The 17497-nt window shown below is 46.5% G+C and overlaps 4 protein-coding genes across 4 annotated transcripts; 2 read left to right on the top strand and 2 right to left on the bottom strand.

Annotated features, from left to right (window-relative positions):
• Window positions 1–415: 415 nt before the first annotated feature.
• On the top strand, window positions 416–1862 carry TERG_11616 (uncharacterized protein). The gene has a single exon (XM_047750702.1). It carries the CDS (start codon window positions 1353–1355, stop codon window positions 1854–1856), a length of 504 nt encoding a protein of 167 aa, XP_047605214.1. The 5' UTR covers window positions 416–1352; the 3' UTR covers window positions 1857–1862.
• A 1509-nt stretch (window positions 1863–3371) lies between these two features.
• TERG_11617 (uncharacterized protein) lies at window positions 3372–4694 on the bottom strand (the record flags this gene model as incomplete). The annotated part of the gene is made up of 4 exons (XM_047750703.1): window positions 3372–3605; window positions 3673–4003; window positions 4065–4272; window positions 4334–4694. 4 exons carry the CDS (start codon window positions 4692–4694, stop codon window positions 3372–3374), a joined length of 1134 nt encoding a protein of 377 aa, XP_047605215.1.
• Window positions 4695–5872: 1178 nt separating this feature from the next.
• Window positions 5873–6610, bottom strand: TERG_11618 (uncharacterized protein; the record flags this gene model as incomplete). Its single annotated transcript, XM_047750704.1, has 1 exon — window positions 5873–6610. One exon carries the CDS (start codon window positions 6608–6610, stop codon window positions 5873–5875), a length of 738 nt encoding a protein of 245 aa, XP_047605216.1.
• A 5345-nt stretch (window positions 6611–11955) lies between these two features.
• On the top strand, window positions 11956–17142 carry TERG_00719 (translational activator GCN1; the record flags this gene model as incomplete). The annotated part of the gene is made up of 6 exons (XM_003238684.2): window positions 11956–15724; window positions 15783–15974; window positions 16036–16188; window positions 16253–16334; window positions 16388–16529; window positions 16588–17142. 6 exons carry the CDS (start codon window positions 11956–11958, stop codon window positions 17140–17142), a joined length of 4893 nt encoding a protein of 1630 aa, XP_003238732.2.
• Window positions 17143–17497: the final 355 nt, after the last annotated feature.

Genomic DNA, 17497 nt, shown 5'->3' on the forward strand with positions numbered 1-17497 from the left:
TTCTTTTTTTTTTTGGGGCCCCCGCTCTTTCACCCAGAGGGAATCTCCCCGCGGGTTAAGGGACATTTTTTACCACCCCTTAACACTCCCATTGAAGCCGGGGGCACTTAAACCCTGAAACCCCCAAAGGGGAAGAGGAAAGGGATTTTCCCGGGTTTTGAAACCCCACCCCCGTGTCCCCGACCAGCAACAAACAGGGCAGAAAAATAGCTTGGTTTCAATTTTCAATTTTTAGGCGAAAAATTTTTTTTTTCCACACCCGGCCCGGCCCGTTGGAATTTTAATTTTCTTTTCCCAGGGGCCGGCCCATTCCGGGCTGGGGTTTTTTTTTTGGCTTTTTTGGTTTTTTTTTGGGGTTTTTTTTTTTTTTTTTTTTTTTTTCCCCCCCCCCCCCCCCCCCCCCCCCCCCCTTCTCTGATTATTTGGCCCTTTCTTTGCTTTTCGTGTCTTTCCCTGACCAAATCTCCTCGGTGCTGCTGGAGTCGGAGCAAGGACTGCTGCAAATTATTAACTGACAGACACCGGGCTGCCTCAACGGACGTACATACATACCATGTTGCAGGATGGATGTATATATATGTACGTATTATGCACGGGGTATCTTTCTGATGCGTACATTCATGTACCCCTAACCAATAGGCCAGTTCCATACCACCGATTGCTCGCAGATCTCCGGCTGATGCTGCTCGTCTTCTGCATCTTCGCCAATCGGCGATCTTCCTACCTGGTACAGCCGATTCTGCTGCATATCATACCTTCTTCACCCGTCCAGGAGAGAGCAGGTGAGTAGTTAGAGAGAGCAGAGAAAGACTCCTCCAGCTTGTTTATTCTCGGCCCGAATCAGAAGACTAGAGCTATCACCAGCATTGAGCGAGTTGATGATTAGAAAAGGGGGGGGGAGGAATAGCCTCATTTACGGAGTATTCGTAGCCATGAATTTATTTTCCTTTGCCCTACACCGATTGGGCCTTCAGTTCAGGCTGTATATATGATTCCCTACAGTCAATATAATGCCAGTCGGCTTCCTCAATTACAGGATTAGTTGCCCTGACTCAGTCTCCAAGTATCCATGCTGTCTCTATTTCCCCCTGCTTTACGGCTTAGTTTGATATCAATTCTCCTCCCATGATCGAATCATGGTCTTTTCTTTGATACCCAGCAGTTAGTTAGTTGCACGAGACCTTGATGAGAATCGAACAGTGTCAGCCATTTGCAGCTGGACCCTTTTTTTCTTTTCCTTTTCCTGATTATATTCCGGTCCTAAGGTCACACGGGCTATCAATTCCAACGGCGAAGGGAAAATGGCCGTGGACCCTGCAACATCCTTACAAGGCTGATATCCCTTTCCCTGGATGTACTCCGAACTTGACTCCATCTTCTCCATCAGATCTTCCATCTTGCTCTGCTGTTTGGGGCCGAAGACTGACACCTCCGGTGCTGATTTCAATTGTCATTCAATCTCTCTCCCCCCTCCTTTTTTTACTCTTCCCCCAGCCCCCTTTACCGATGCCAGCCATGTCATGATAATTTATACACCCTGTGCTACTCTCACACCCACATGGACGAAAGGAAGAAAAAATTCTCCCTGCCTTGAAGCCTTCTCCCTTCTCGCTGTATTCGCGACATCTCTCGTATTCCATTCCTTCTTGGACCAGCCAATGTCCTACTCTACTATTTTTCCGTACCAGGTACAGAAGTACTACCACTACCGGCCGACATACCGCCGTTCAGACCTGTTCGAAGAGGAAGAAATAAAAGAAAACTGCAGCCAAAAAGGAAACACAGCCCAGATAATAAAAAAATCCTGCTGGAGGGCAATTTTATATCGACTCAAACCGCAGTTGAGCTGGAGTTAAAATAAACATAAGGCGATATCTCACAGCCCAGACGTGCCACGTAGCTTTGCCCAACCCACGGCCCCCCCTATGCTATCCCAGAGCCAGCAGGCAGGGTCTCGCTCAAGCATCCGCCGGACCGATCGATTCGTTCTTCCTCTTGGTGGTCGGTCAATTCCACTGGAATCACCTGTCAAACTTGCCCATTGACAAAACACATAGTTAGCTAAGGTGGACACCAGATAAGAGAAGCAGAAAGAAAGAAAGCAAATTGCGGCGTAGATGCGAGGTCTTTGCTCTCGCTTTCATTTTGTACGCATCTTTTTCCTCGTCCTCTTTATCCTTTTCCGTTGATCGGTGTCTTTCAAATTTGGTATATTCGCCACCCTTTTACTAACCAAGCTACGCCTCATCTACCAATTCGGCCTTCCCCAAGAACTGATCCTCCCCTTTCTTTGTGCTATTCGGTAGTTATGTAGCCTTTGACCGTGAAAAGAATCTTTTCGTTCTCTCTTTGTTGAGGTTTTCATGCAGGGTAAACCCCACGTCACCTTTGGTCAGATGTGCGTTTTCTACATGCACTTTGCTTCTTCCTGTACATCTACCTGTGCTACTCCGGCTGCGTTGCGTTTTGCTTCCGGAGCTCGAATGGCTAATTGGTTGCATTTCGGACGGCTCTCCTAAAGAAAGATATATATGTAATATTCCCGTCGATGTTTTAGGTCCGTTGTTTCTGTTCTATTTACAGATGTTTGTAGTTTAGTTTACTTCAGTTGTGGCTGTCTCACTGTCATTCAGCTGCGAATTGCATATTAGCAACAACTCCATTGTCACTGCCATCTAAGTACCGATATGCAATGATCTGATGACTCTGCATACCCTGCTTTTTCCCCGGCTACACAAAAGGCATCACCCACAGCTCCACGGAGTTGAAGAGATGGTTGTACCTACACGGCTATCCGCAGCTATCATCAACAAGCCTGCCTCTACCTGTCACTGCTGTGCCACTACGGAACCAACCTGGCTATACATTAGCTGCTTGTTGGATGTTTTTTGGAGGTACAATGGACTGACAACGGCCCAAACTCGCTTGCTTCTATTCGTCTCCTGGCCGGGCTATGTACTTGTTGGCTCGACCTAGCATATCCCTATCACCAGTGGACCAGAGCAAAAGCCAATAGGATAAAAACCGTGATAGAGCGTTTGACTGATCACCTGAGATCGCTTCACGGCTGTGACTGGCATTGCTTTGCTTTTCTAACTCCAATTTTATGCATGAAAATGTTATCCCATCCGCCTCCCTGTGGCCAAAGCAAAATATGCAGAGACGAGCAGAACACCCTGTTAGGTCACTGACCGCACTCTGTCAAGCCCGAATATCTGACATGCAAATCAATCTCTAGCAATTATATTCCGTACATGAGGATAAAAAGAAATGGCCAAAGTAGGTGTCACTTCGGGAGTATCATTTCATTTAGATTATTCCGCCAGACCACTAGGTTTCTTTTTATTTTCTGTAGAAAACCTTTTCTCGTCTCACATCGTTATGTATTCCGAACTGTCTGGTTTCTTTTTTGCCTCTAGAACTTGTAAAAATAGACCAAGCCACTGCTTATGATCCGCGGAGAGTTCTTTCTTCGGGGTCTTGAGTGACTGGGCAATGACTTCTCTGATCCGAGTGCTTAAAACCCGGAGAGCAAGCATGGTCTTCCAGTCGCGCACCCTGAACCTAACCCGGTTGCCATCGAGAGATATGATTCCAGCGTACATCTTGAGATAGAGTTAGCCATTTTTTTGCACAGTAAATTTAGATTGGAAATAATGGCAATCATGTCACCTTGAATTCTACATCTCCACAGCACAGCGCAATTGCAAGCTCTTCCACGGCACTGGTCTCATGTGCATTATAGTTTCCGTTCCGAGACTGCAAAATATGATAGTAGGAGAGCCACTTCGGCAAATTTTCCGTGTGTTTGTTCACTGAAGCTGAATGCAGAACAACAGACTGGTTGTTGCTCACGTTTCTCCACCCTTTACCATGACGGGTGAGGAGTCTTGGATAAAAACTCCAGGCAATCACCGAATTGACGATCGTATCGTTGTTGCTGTTGATATCCACTTGTTTGGGGGCAATGAAGAACTGTCGTTTGCGTCCGGTGTATCTTGCTCTATGTCATCACAAAGTTAGAGACTGCTCATCGTTAAACAGATCCAAATGAAAAATCACACCTATTTAACGCCAATTGGTCTTCATTATTTAACTTCAGTAACCCGGTATCCGCCACGGACACCAGAAGCTGTGTCTTCACATCTTCAATGTTGAGCAATGCTTGGGGGCTCAGGTGATTTTTTCTGCAGAAACTGAACTCATTCTTATCTGCTCGGTGCTTTTTCCATGCACAGTAGGCGTTGTAAACCGTAAGTAGATCAGAATTGCCTTCAAAGGAAGTGTCAGTTAAGTCATTTCGTTGCCTATGGAGCGGTTGGAATGTTAATACCTTGTTCGAATGCTTTTCTTGAAGCTTCGATCTGGCTTTTACGATTGAGATCGTTCAAGAAAGGCGATTTGCTAGAAAGTATTGCCGCAATGCTCACGGCTGCATCCACGCATTTGAAAAAAGCTCCGTATAGGATGAGCTTGCCGAGGAACACATCCAGCGGCAACTTAGCCAATTGCTTCCCTAGTGGTGTTAATGTCTCAGTTCCAGTAAGAGCTTTCACCGTCTTCAATGATTTAATAGCGCGCCGGATATTTTTTGAAGATGGAGGATCCATTGCTTCGGATAGTGTGCCTTCAATATCTCCTAGATTGCATATTTTCACTCGAAGGATAAGGTCCTGGAGTGATAGACGTAGCATTTCAGGGGTTTGCTGCTCAGAAAGCTATTTGTATTTCAAATTAGTAACAGGTATTTTGAAGCTATAGACACGAGAACTTACAAGTTTGTCATGTCTATATTTTGAGAACAGGTGGAAACATATTCCTTTCTGGACTCGCCCTGCCCTACCTCGACGCTGCTTTGCATTTGCACGAGCAACAAAAACTTCAACCAACTTCGATATCTGGCGTCGCTCGTCGAAACTAGGATGCTTATTATTAAAAAATACCCACATATACTCCGTAGGAGAGGGAGGGAACATTTTACATACCGCATAACCTTCTCTTTGCCAGTGTCGATGACGGCCGTGATATCGGGGATGGTGATACCTAACAAGCTTATTTAGGATCATCTCAATCAGATTTGAGCAAAGTCTTGATACGTACCTGTCTCGGCTATATTTGTAGCAATGACCACTTTTCGCATACCAGGCGGGGGAACAACGAATGCCTTTTCCTGGTCTTCACTTGCAATAGAGGAATGCAAACTATAGACAACCCAACCGTTCTGAAACATCGGAATCGAGAGTATTTCATCGTGAAGCCGACGTATTTCAGCAAGACCTGGCATGAATATTAGAATTGCTTTACTGTAATCGATAAACTCTGGGCGGCTGGCAATGCTTGAAAGGAGGTCGGTGATGAGTTTGTAATTAAGGCGATACTCGTCAAATGATAAAACTGTAGACTGAGTTTGTCTACTGTAGTTCGTAAGAGTGGACTTTAACGTAGTGGAGTCTTCAGAAGGCCCTGACTTCTCATCCTCTGAAGTGTCGTCGGTGACATCTGTGTAAGAATCATCTTTGTCAGGTCGATAGTGTGTCAACTCAATAACATCCTCCAGGTACTTTGTTTCCACAGGGTACATGCGTCCCGGAATGCTTAGAATCGGTGCGCCGTTAAGATAGTCAGAGAAGCGTTTGGCATCAACAGTCGCGGACATTAGAACCAGCTTCAGATCATGTCGAGTGTTTAGCAGTCGACGGAGTACGATTAGGAGGAAATCTCCATCAATGGTACGTTCATGTACTTCATCCAAAACCAGATGCGTAACACTATCGAAATCCTGGGGTCTCTCTAGCATCCTGATCACAATACCGGTAGTTCTAAGGAAACGGTAAGCCAGGGGATCAATCAACGGCAATGAGAGGAAAGGTACTTACGCAAATATCAGACGTGTAGAAGCTGTGAATTTACTCTCCAGCCGGATCGCATATCCAACAAGCGACCGATTTGTCCCAATATCGCTTTTGTTCTCGCCGAGCTCCTCGCTGACTCTCCTTGCTAGCGAAATTGCAGATATACGTCTGGGTTCAGTGACATATATTTTGCACTCCTTGCCCGCTGCTAGCTCATTTTCAAGGATGAATGAAGGAATTTGAGTACTTTTCCCACTTCCGGTTTCTCCACATACTATGACAGTCTGATGACTGGAAAGGGCATCAATTACTTGGTCCCTGAATGACCATATTGGGAGGCCGGCCCTTGCTGCTGCCATTCTCTGGAAGTTGGAAGATGAACTATGGTTGTGCCAGAGTGCTTGAAGCTCAGGAGAAAAGGAGTCCACGTTATATCTCCTTGGTGTACCTTCGGTTGAAGGTGTGACATCTCCAGTACCATATCGCTGCCGGAAATTGTGAACAAGGACGACGTCTTCCTCGATATGAGCCTCATATTCTTGGACGTATCCCTTAAATGTTTTGACTATTTGTCTATCGGTTTGATCGTCGTGTTCCTTCTTTTCCAAGGATATCTCATCCCAAACTTCCTTCCATACTCCTGACAATTTTGAAGATGCTTTATTGTCCTTCCATGCATGTGAGGATATTATGAATAAAGCAACTGTTGAAATATAAGATTCGGCCTGTACATCAGATGCAGCACTGATACCGGTCATGTCGATCACCAATGACCGAGGAAAGATTCTGTATGAAATATCCTTGAGAGGTGCCTCAAAGGTGATATCTTGGTCCTTTGACCATGAAATTTCTATTGCATTGCGATGCAAAAAAGCATTGTCAGATATTTTGTGGTATGTTAATGTAACATTTGTATCCCTATTGCCAGTAAAGCGTTAGTTAAGAGCTAATATATGAAGAAATTGGTGTGTATCTTACCTAGAGTGACAAAAATCATCCAGGACCTTTCTTGGGTTAATTCCTACTGGTTTACCAAAATCTCTTAGTTTGGTTGAGGTGTTTTGGGATCCAAACAGCGTCTTGCTCCCAGTATCCTTTAGTTCCGAGTCAAACATTTCACCAAAAATCCCTTCATCCTCTTCAGGTCGAGCGTCCTTTACTTCAGTCTCGTGGGACTCAGTACGGAGAGTACTAGTCGTGCTTGTTGGTAAGTTAAGGGTGTTTCTCAAGGTCTCTCCTGTGGCGCGTCTAAGTTCCTCCAGAGTACCCGCCCAGCGCTCCTCTGCCTCGTGAGAGTCAAACAGGATATCCTGTTCAATCCGAGCAATTTTCCGTTTAATGATAGCAATAGCAGGATCCTGACCTGGGTCCTGGGTCTGTTTAGAGGTTTGTTTTACACCCTTTTTAGTTTTCGGTTTGTTGAATACTGATGGGTCGAGTTCATAGAGCTGTGATCGAAGAGCTAGAAATTCGGGGATTAGCATTTCTGGGTCGTGTACGCCGCTATCCCCTTCGGAATCCGGGCTCAGTGGGCGGGAAAGCAGTGTAGAGGTAGTCTCTGTAGATTTGCTTGGTGTATTGCTTCGCGCCGGACCTGCCGGACTGGAAGATCCTGAGGCAATCCTTTCTGATAGTATACTAATACTATCATCTCCAACTGTGACGACTTTGCCTACTGCCTCTGTTGGCTTGTTCTCGTCATACAGAGCTAGCTTCTCTTGGTCCAGGTAGAGTGCCAGATAGTAGAAGGCTAGATCGAGAGCCTGGATGGGGTCCTTTCCAGACACTATTTCCAATGGCCCATGTAGAAGTAGGGCTTTCAATGCCTGATGGATATCAATCTCCTGGAAACCAAGTGCTAACAGGGTAAGCTGAAGAATCCACAAGTTGACACAGATGTTTTCTTCTGTGGCGAGGCCGAGTTGTCCATGATTTTCCGCTGATTTGTTTGAAATCATAGGCTGCTTCTTTGCTTCCACTTTCTCTTTTTCGAGTATCTTATTCAAAAGATCTGCAGAGAGCCAGTCACTGACATTCTCCAACTGTGACGCTTGCGGGCGCAGGAGGCGTCTCTCAGCCACCAATTTGGTAGAGTAGCGAGCAGCATCACCTTTGCATTTGGTGCCATGTTTGTCGACGATTGCCTGCAGTTCAGCTTCTTCCAGATGCCTTTCAAGTTCGTCAGAAGTCAACTCGTGTAGCTCTGGCTTGTGGCTGGCCGGCTGAACAGCGGCTTTATCGTTTTGGACATCTCCAGTGGGAGATTTTTCTGCGAGAGCCTCGGAATTATGGGCGATCTCTTCGGGCTCTACTGGCTCAGAAGAGGCCGACGGCTTCACCTTGGACGGAACAGAGACTGTAGCAAATCCTCGCGCCGGGTTTGAGGCAGCTTTTTTCTTCTTTTTGTTAGGCGCCATCGTGGACCAAGCTCATCGTCATAGAAAATTGATAGAGGGGCAGTAGTGATATCAACAAACGCAGAAACAGGCGCAATCTCGAAGGAACAAAATATCAGAGACGAAGAGATATGTAAAAGAGAGCGACGGGGAGTCGACTTCTCTTCCCCTGGTTTGATAGATTGTTAACAATAAATCTCTTACGTTGCCTTGCCTGGTCTTAATAAAAAAGCTGGCGGCGGAAGCCCTAACTAAAGGCACCAACGATTCTCCGGAGAGCGAACGAATCTTGGGACTTCAAACCAACAACAAAGGCGACCAAAAACCCCAGTCTCAGCTTGTCTGGGAGTGCGGAATGCGCAGTTTAGGACGAAGATGGACGAAGAACAGTGGGATGAAGTGAAAAAAGGGAGTCTTACTCCCCTGGAGCCGGTGGTGTTTTCCAGCTCTACCTCGCGGCGGTGCCAGCTGCTGCATCAATTGCAGGACACCATTGCCAGAGGTCAGTACTTAACTTGCCAGCCCTCGGGTTTAATATTATATCGAGCATCCTGTAGGCTAATCTCAATCGTCCAGACTCTCAATTACCTCCCCAACTATATAAGACAGTGCTACTTCTGCTATTCAGAACGTACCCAGTTTATATCGATCGTGAATCCCGCCATGCCGCCCAACGCTGTGCGAAAGCCCTCTTCCCTTCGATACCATGTACCGACCTTCCAGCATTCGCTCAGCTCCTTCGAAAGGAATCCTCAAATACTGCAGTAGCGCCTGCAAACGCTTTTGTCTTGGTGGAATGGTGTTCTACGCTGCTACAGTATCTGAGCACACGACTCGATGACTACTCTCCGTTGGTTCTAGAAACAGTGTTTGCCATCAGCAAGGCTTTGGAAACATGCCTGGGAACTTCGACAAAGCAGAGCTTGAAGCATTCAGTAATAATAATTACTCGACGGGCATTACGTGCGGTGTTTTCTGCAGAGTTCCATGGCAGCAACCTAGTGCGTGATGTAGTTCCTTCCTTGATCAAAGAGGCGACATCAGGCTTCAAAAATGCCCCTATATTGGGAGTTATCTGCGGCGTTTGCGCTCGACTGCCAAATAGGAAGAATGATTTGGATGCAGTGAAGGGCGAAATCTTCCAGTTCTACTCCAAGGAAATTGTTGCCTCCAGGACTCCTGTTCCACGACATGTCCACGAAGGGATCCGGGACCTCTTTACATCCTTTTCTACAATGGAGGACCTTCAGAAGTATGTCTGGCCCGCAGTGGAAAAGGCCATTCTCAGAAGTCCCGAAATTCTTCTCGCTGGTGTTCTCACCTCTCTCGTTTCTTCAATCCCTGTGGAAATTGATCTCTCTGAAGTTTTCTCATCCTCCATTTGTAAGCAATTGCTTGCAAACATTAAGTCGACAAATGCGGTTATACGAAAGGGTGCAATTGAAGCACTTGAAGCCTTTATACCCCGGTGCAGTGATGAAAAGTCACTTCTGAAGGTCGTTGACGAAGTGGTAACCCCGTTAAAAGCGCAAAAAATTCCGAATGTAGAACAGCGTGCTCTTCAGGCACAAGTTCTGCGAGTTGTACCGTGCTCCTCCAGCGCATCTCAGGCTATTCTAACAGGGCTTTCTGCTGCCTTACTTCGTGAAAGCAGTGAGGTTGCATTAGAACCAGAGATAAAATCCTTCTGCCACCACCTCACGTTCCTTGTGTCATCTAGGGCCGATGTCAGTATGGAAAATTGCACTACGGTAATCAAGGGATGTGATGATAAACGCGCTGGATTCCGTAAGACCTGGCTTATGAATATGGGCGAATTATTCTGGAATTGCGATAATTCTGCTCTACAATCATCTCAGACATTCAGCAAAGAGTGCTTGCACCCAGTTTTGACAAGATTACACAAGTCATTTACTGAGATATCTGCCAACCCAATACCCTCGTTACAGGGCGGCACAATTTCTACAGCAAATGTCCTTACAGCATTGTCACTCGAGAAGTTCTGGAATGAGGATAACCTGCCCTATCCAATTGAGGACATATTTACGACGGCCCTTTCAATTTCTCCCAAGCCGTCCTTCTTACTAAACCCGAAAATTTATACCAAGCTCTCATCTGCAGACGAGCTTGAGTGGGCTCTCCGCGCATTATTTGCCGTTACCGTACAGCCAGGATTCGCAACTTCTGATGAGCAGGCCCAGGAAGCATGGGCCCAAGCATTTATCTATCTGGTATGTTCTTTGGCTTCACTCCCAAAGATCCGACAGCTTGCAACCGGCCTGTTGCGACAGTGCTATCTTAAACAACCTGTTTTGATAGGCAGTATTATCATAAACTCCATATGGAAGTGGCTTTATTATCTGGGTATTGCGGACAAGGAGTCCGCTGCTGTACTTTCGGGAGCTGGGAACTCCAATCTTTCTCACGTAGTGAGAGCAATTACACCCTCTGTATCAGAGAGAGATGGCCTTGACTCAATAAACAAGAAAGATTTAGAATCCCAATGTATCGAACTACTGGTCTTGTGTCGTCCTGAACTAGTTCCGGGAACCAGTTGGATCAACTTATCTTTGAAAATGGGGATTGATCCTGGGAAACTAGCCATTGAATATCCTGACCAATGTTTAAATCAAATTCTACTCTCTACTGGCGTAAGTTCTTGGGCCACCCTATCTACTCCTGAGAAAATGACTGGTAGACTCTTTTATCTAACATAATATAGGATCCAATCCGCCATAATATAGCTGAAGCTCGACAGGCGGCTTGGAATGCTGCTGCAGACCTAGGCTTTGTTGCACCAGAAGTGATGATACCGAAGCTTGTAGCTCAATTTTGTGAAGATCTCAAACCTGAAAGAATATCCCAATTTTCGGCTACAGACATCGCAATTGCTCGTCATACCGGGGACACTCCGTTTATCGATGTGTTGGACACCAAGGCTAAGAATTTGCCCAACAAAAGCGCTAAGGATTATGATACCCTCAAGTGGGAAGAAGAATTGAGGGCCGAGGTTGCTAAAAAGCATGGCCAAAAACAGAAGAAACTAACTGCTGATGAGCAGGCTAAGGTCAAAGCTCAGTTGGAGAAGGAGTCGGAAATCCGTGACGCTGTCAATTCCGCTGAAGTCATGATCAAAAGGGGGGCGGGAATAATCAAGAGCTTGGCAAACAGCCCTCCAACTGAAGCTGACGGCTGGATTAACCCTGCTTGTAGCTCTCTGTGCAAACTGGCTCAACTTGGAGGTGGAGTCATAGTTGGTGACAGCATATCTTCAGCTCTCATGGCTTGTGGTGATAAGGTCTCGTCCCGGATTGGAGAAATGAGGCCTTTTGTTGCCATTGCAACTATTAGAGCTGTAGGGAAAACGTTCTTGAGAAGTGAACTTGAAACGGAGCCACTGGGGAGTAAGTTATACCCTGGACTTTATCTCGAAAGTACCGCTAACCTTATGAACGTTTGTAGGCCTAATAACCCGGATATTATACCGTCTTCGAATCCTATCAGAGCAGCGCCCTCTTGATGGAGTTTCTCTTGGCTATATACTCCCATTAATCTTCATAGTATTGGAAAACAATGGAATCGAGGAGTCAAAGGATGACAGTGGAGAGCAGGTTCTACTAGCTCTAGAATTTATATCATTTCACACCAACTCGTTTTCCGACGCGCGATTACCTAGAATCGAGACTCTAAGGCACCTTATCAACGCCATGAGAAAACATACGGCACACTACAAATTAGTGAGAGATGCACTCTCTGACCTTTGTAGGGCTATGGCGGCAAATATACAACCCGACGAGCTTGAAGTGTTACTTCGAGGCTCGATATCTCGTGAAATCGCAGTGCGAACTGCTGTTCTCCAGAGCATATTGTCCGAGATAGACTTGACTGATATTGACTTCTCCGTACATTTATGGATAGCATATCATGACAATGTGGCAGAGAACGCTGAGATTGCCAGGGAAATTTGGGAAGAAAATGCCCTGGATGTTGACGAACAATCTCCTGATTTGATTATCAAACACCTAGCCAATGATGACTTGTCTCTACGATCAGCGGCAGCCATTGCCCTTGCTCATGCCTGCGAGCTATGTCCCTCCATTTTCTCCGATACGTTGAAAAAGTTGGAGTCTATGTATCGGGAACAAGTACATACGAAGCCTGTGCAGACCGATTCATATGGCATGCCTAGGAAGGCTGAACAGGCAGACGCCTGGGAAATACGGAGTGGAATTGCCCTGTCCTTCGGCGCTATGGCTAGTGGTTTCAGTGGGGATGATATAGTATCGTTTTTCAGATTCTTGATCGATGAAGGCCCTTTGATCGACCGAAATGCTTCTGTTCGAAGACAGATGGCCGAGAGTGGAAGTGCTGTTATAACATCGCGTGGGCGTGAGAAGGTTGAGGAGCTGATGAGTATCTTCGAAACGACATTGGAAACATCAGATAAGGAAACCGAGCAGTCAGATTGGCTTAACGAAGCAGTCATCATTCTCTACGGATCTCTTGCGCAGCATCTAGTTGTGGGGGATGATCGCATTCAAAAAGTCACCCGCAAGCTCATGGATGCTTTATCAACACCTTCAGAAACAGTGCAGCTTGCTGTTGCCCAATGCCTTATCCCACTCATCAGATTAGATGGATCAGATGCTAGCCATTTTGTGCAGGAATTGCTCGATCAGCTTTTCACATCTAAGAAATATGCAGCCCGCCGTGGAGCGGCTTATGGACTAGCAGGCATAGTCAGGGGTAAAGGAGTACTGGCACTCCGCGACTTTGGAATTATGTCTCGCCTAGCGGAAGCATCTGAGAATAAAAAGGAGTCAAATCAACGACAGGGGGCTGTCCTAGCATATGAACTACTGGCATTTGTTCTCGGCCGTGTATTTGAGCCATATGTGATACGGATTGTTCCGCAACTACTAACAAGTTTTGGTGATCCAAGTATTGACGTCCGTGATGCCTGTTTAGATGCTGCAAAGGCTTGCTTCGCAAGCCTAAGTTCCTTTGGAGTTAAGCAGATTCTCCCAACGTTGCTGGATGGTCTGGATGATACTCAATGGAGAAGCAAAAAGGGTGCTTGCGACTTGCTTGGCGCAATGGCCTATCTTGATCCACAGCAACTTGCCCTCAACCTCCCAGATATCATCCCACCACTTACAGAGGTCCTGAATGACAGTCACAAAGAGGTTCGCAATTCTGCCAATAGGAGTTTGCAACGGTTCGGAGATGTTATAAGCAATCCAGAAGTCAAGAGCCTGGTTTCAATCTTGCTAAAAGCTCTCAGTGACCCAACCAAATACACCGATGAAGCTTTGGATGCTTTAATAAAAATTTCTTTCGTCCATTACCTTGATGCGCCCTCTTTAGCATTGGTAGTGCGAATTCTCGAGCGAGGCTTGAGTGATCGATCAACAACCAAGCGAAAGGCAGCGCAAATTATTGGCAGTTTAGCTCATCTTACGGAACGCAAGGATTTGATATCTCATTTGCCAATTCTGGTTGCTGGGCTTAAAACTGCTGTTGTTGACCCTGTGCCAACTACTCGAGCAACTGCTTCAAAGGCTCTTGGATCCCTGATTGAGAAACTAGGAGAGGATACTCTTCCAGACCTCATTCCCAGTCTTATGGCGACCCTCAAATCAGAGGCCGGAGCAGGAGACCGAATGGGTTCGGCCCAGGCCCTTGCTGAAGTTCTCGCTGGTTTGGGTACGTCACGTTTGGAAGACACTCTACCTTCACTTCTGCAAAATGTCTCTAGCTCGAAAGCGACTGTCCGGGAAGGATTTATGACTCTATTTATATTCCTTCCTGCATGCTTCGGTAACAGCTTCGCTGCTTATTTGAACCGTATTATTCCTCCTATTCTTGTTGGTCTTGCAGATGAGGTTGAATCGATACGAGAAACTTCGCTCCGAGCCGGCCGACTGCTAGTGAAGAATTTCTCCACAAGGTCGATTGACCTCCTTCTCCCTGAGCTTGAACGTGGTTTGGCGAATGACAATTACCGTATCCGTCTTTCCTCTGTGGAGCTTATTGGTGATCTTCTATTCAATTTGACAGGTGCTACTGCCGCGGATGGCGAAGAGGAAATCGATTCCGCAATCCAAGCTGGTCAATCTCTCCTCGAAGTCCTTGGTGAAGAGAGGCGTAACAAAGTACTTTCATCAATTTATATTTGCCGCTGCGATACTTCAGGATTGGTCAGGAGCGCTGCTATCAATGTCTGGAAGGCATTGGTCGCTACGCCTCGCACGTTGAAAGAGTTGGTGCCGACGCTCTCCCAAGTCATTATCCGGCGCCTGGGAAGCTCAAATATGGAACAAAAGGTTATTGCTGGAAATGCTTTAGGAGAATTGATTAAGAAGGCAGGGGAGGGAGTTCTCTCGACTCTGCTGCCGGAACTAGAAGAAGGGCTCATCACGTCGACCGACATCGATGGAAGACAGGGTATATGTTTGGCTGTGCGGGAGCTTGTGGTATCCTCCTCCGAAGAATCACTCGAAACATACGAGAAGGCTCTTATATCTATTGTCAAAACCGCCTTGGTCGATACTAACGACCAAGTCCGTGAAGCTGCTGCTGAAGCTTTCGATGCCCTCCAGCAGGCGCTAGGCAAGAGGATTGTTGACAGGGTTCTACCAGACCTTCTACATCTGTTGCACAATGAAAACGATGCGGAGCAGGCTCTTGCTGCTCTTCTTACTCTGTTGACCGAAGCCACTAGAGCCAACATCATATTGCCAAATCTCATCCCAACTCTATTGACCAAGCCAATTACTGGATTCAATGCCAAAGCGTTAGCATCGCTATCGAAGGTTGCCGGAGGCGGGATGAACCGAAGACTACCAACCATCCTGAATACCCTCATGGACGAGATTATCTCCACAGAGGACAGCGGTCTTAAATCAGAAGTTAGCGATGCATTTGACACCGTGCTTGATTCGGTGGACGAATTTGACGGTTTGAATGTTGCCATGAACGTAATGCTCGCGTTAATGAAACATGATGACCACCGACGACGTTCAAGCGCAGCCATGCACCTTGCTACGTTCTTCAGCAACACAGAGATGGATATCTCTCGATTCTACCCAGAGCTGATACGAGTGCTTCTGATCTCCTTTGACGATCGTGATAAGGAGGTTGTAAAGGCGGCATGGGAAGGTCTCAACCAACTGACCAAGAGCATGAAGAAAGAAGAGATGGAAGTCCTTGTAAATCCAGCTCGTCAAGTACTCCGACAAGTTGGTGTACCTGGATCCAATCTCGCCGGATTCTCTCTACCTAAAGGAATTGGGGCTATACTCCCTATATTTCTTCAAGGTTTACTGAATGGAAACATTGAACAACGTACACAGTCTGCTCTGGCAATTGGCGATATCATTGACCGAACTAGCCCTGAGTCACTTAAGACATTCGTGACTCAAATTACAGGTCCTTTGATTCGTGTGGTCTCAGAGAGATCCGTGGATATCAAATGTAGGTCCCCGTTAGCTCTGACTGTGAAACTTCACCCTTTGACTAACTAATAACTTAGGTGCAATCTTCCTTGCCCTTGACAAGTTGCTTGAAAAAATCCCACTATTTGTCAAGCCATTCTTGCCACAACTGCAAAGAACTTTTGCGAGAGGGTTGGCAGATACGTCCAGCGAAACTTTGCGGACACGAGCTGCCAAAGGCTTGGGTATTTTGATTACATTAACGCCACGAGTAGATCCTCTTGTTGCAGGTAGGTGGCTTCTTAGCCTTAATTCACCATATCAAAATGATCATTTACTAACATCATTTAGAGCTAATCACTGGTTCCAAGACTACCGATCCTGGTGTTAAAAATGCAATGTTGCGCGCCCTTCATGATGTTGTTGATAAAGCTGGCACAAACATGAGTGAGGCCTCAAGACAAGCTGTGCTTGGTCTTGTTGACAATGATTCAGTCGACGATGGTACTTTGAGCCCCCGAATACCTGGTATCGCGCTTTTGTCAACTTACTTCTAACGCCTTTATAGCTGCTACAACGATTACGAACGCCAAACTTGCTGGAGCATTGATCAAATCGCTGCCCACACCCACCGCCATTCCCCTTATCAAGTAGGTATACTATGAGCCTATCTTAATGAGACTGAGACTAACGTAGGCATTAGAAACCGGATACTAGCAACACAACTGACGCATCAATCTATTCTCCGGCTGAACGCCATTCTCGTCGAATCGCCTGCCCTACTGAACGAAAACTTCCGTTCAGAGGTACCCGTGGCGATCTGTCATGCAATCAGAAACAGTGATGTATGTTTACCTTAGCGCTCCAATGGTAATACAATTCATCTACTAACAGTCTTGGTAGGTTTTCATATCCGACAACGGTGTCCTTGCGGCTGGAAAATACCTATTATCCGCTCATATGGACCGCAAACCTGAGGACGAAAAGGAGGTTTTCGAAGCTTTGGCAGGCATAGTACAGCCTGGTAAACCAGTTGACACTCGACGACTGACACTGGTTGTTCTACGGACGGTTGCTAGAGAAAACCAAGAAATGATCGCACGTTATAGATCTCTTGTGGTGCCACCCGTTTTTGGGGGAGTCCGTGATACGGTCATCCCCGTAAAGTTGGCTGCCGAAGCTGCGTTCCTGGCCATCTTCTCCGTCGTTGAGTCTGAAGGCGAGGTGTTCGAAGAGTACATGAAGGGCCCCGGAGCAGAGCTTCCAGCTGGACCCAAACGCAGCATGCAAGATTACTTCAAGCGCGTGGCCCTCCGACTAGGAGGCCAAGCTAGGGAGAGGAGAGAAGCTGAAGGTGGCCAAGGCGGCCTAGGTCTCTCCAGCGATGAAGTAGAAGATGAAAAAGAAGTCTGGAGCGTGGGCAAGGTTGACCTTGGGGAATCATTCGGTGATGACTAGACCCGCAAGGTCAAGCTGGAGGCCATACGTACTCGCCTTTTGGAACTGTCTGATGATACCGAGCATAGAGCAAGTAGATAGACCTACGGTTGCCCCTTTTGTAAATAGGAAGCGGAAGCCTTGGCCCCAAAAAAATTATATCACGTGGAATGACTCAACATCCTAAAAAGGCATAGCACCATAAAACCCTAACTCGCTACTTTTTGGTGCGTCTCGCTTAGCAAGTCACACTCGCTTAGCTAATCGAAACGAAACGTCCACCTCTTGTTCGTTTATGTCGATTTGCGGATTCAGAACAGCAATCCATCACTCACTCGGCCATCGACAACTAACCCGGCATCAAGATGTGAGTTCA

Source organism: Trichophyton rubrum (genome assembly GCF_000151425.1).
Source record: "Trichophyton rubrum CBS 118892 genomic scaffold supercont2.1, whole genome shotgun sequence".
Taxonomy (NCBI): domain Eukaryota; kingdom Fungi; phylum Ascomycota; class Eurotiomycetes; order Onygenales; family Arthrodermataceae; genus Trichophyton; species Trichophyton rubrum.

Coding starts and splice junctions, on each gene's coding strand:
- TERG_11616 (XM_047750702.1), top strand. CDS start 1,353: ATGTACTCCGAACTTGACTCCATCTTCTCCATCAGATCTTCCATCTTG.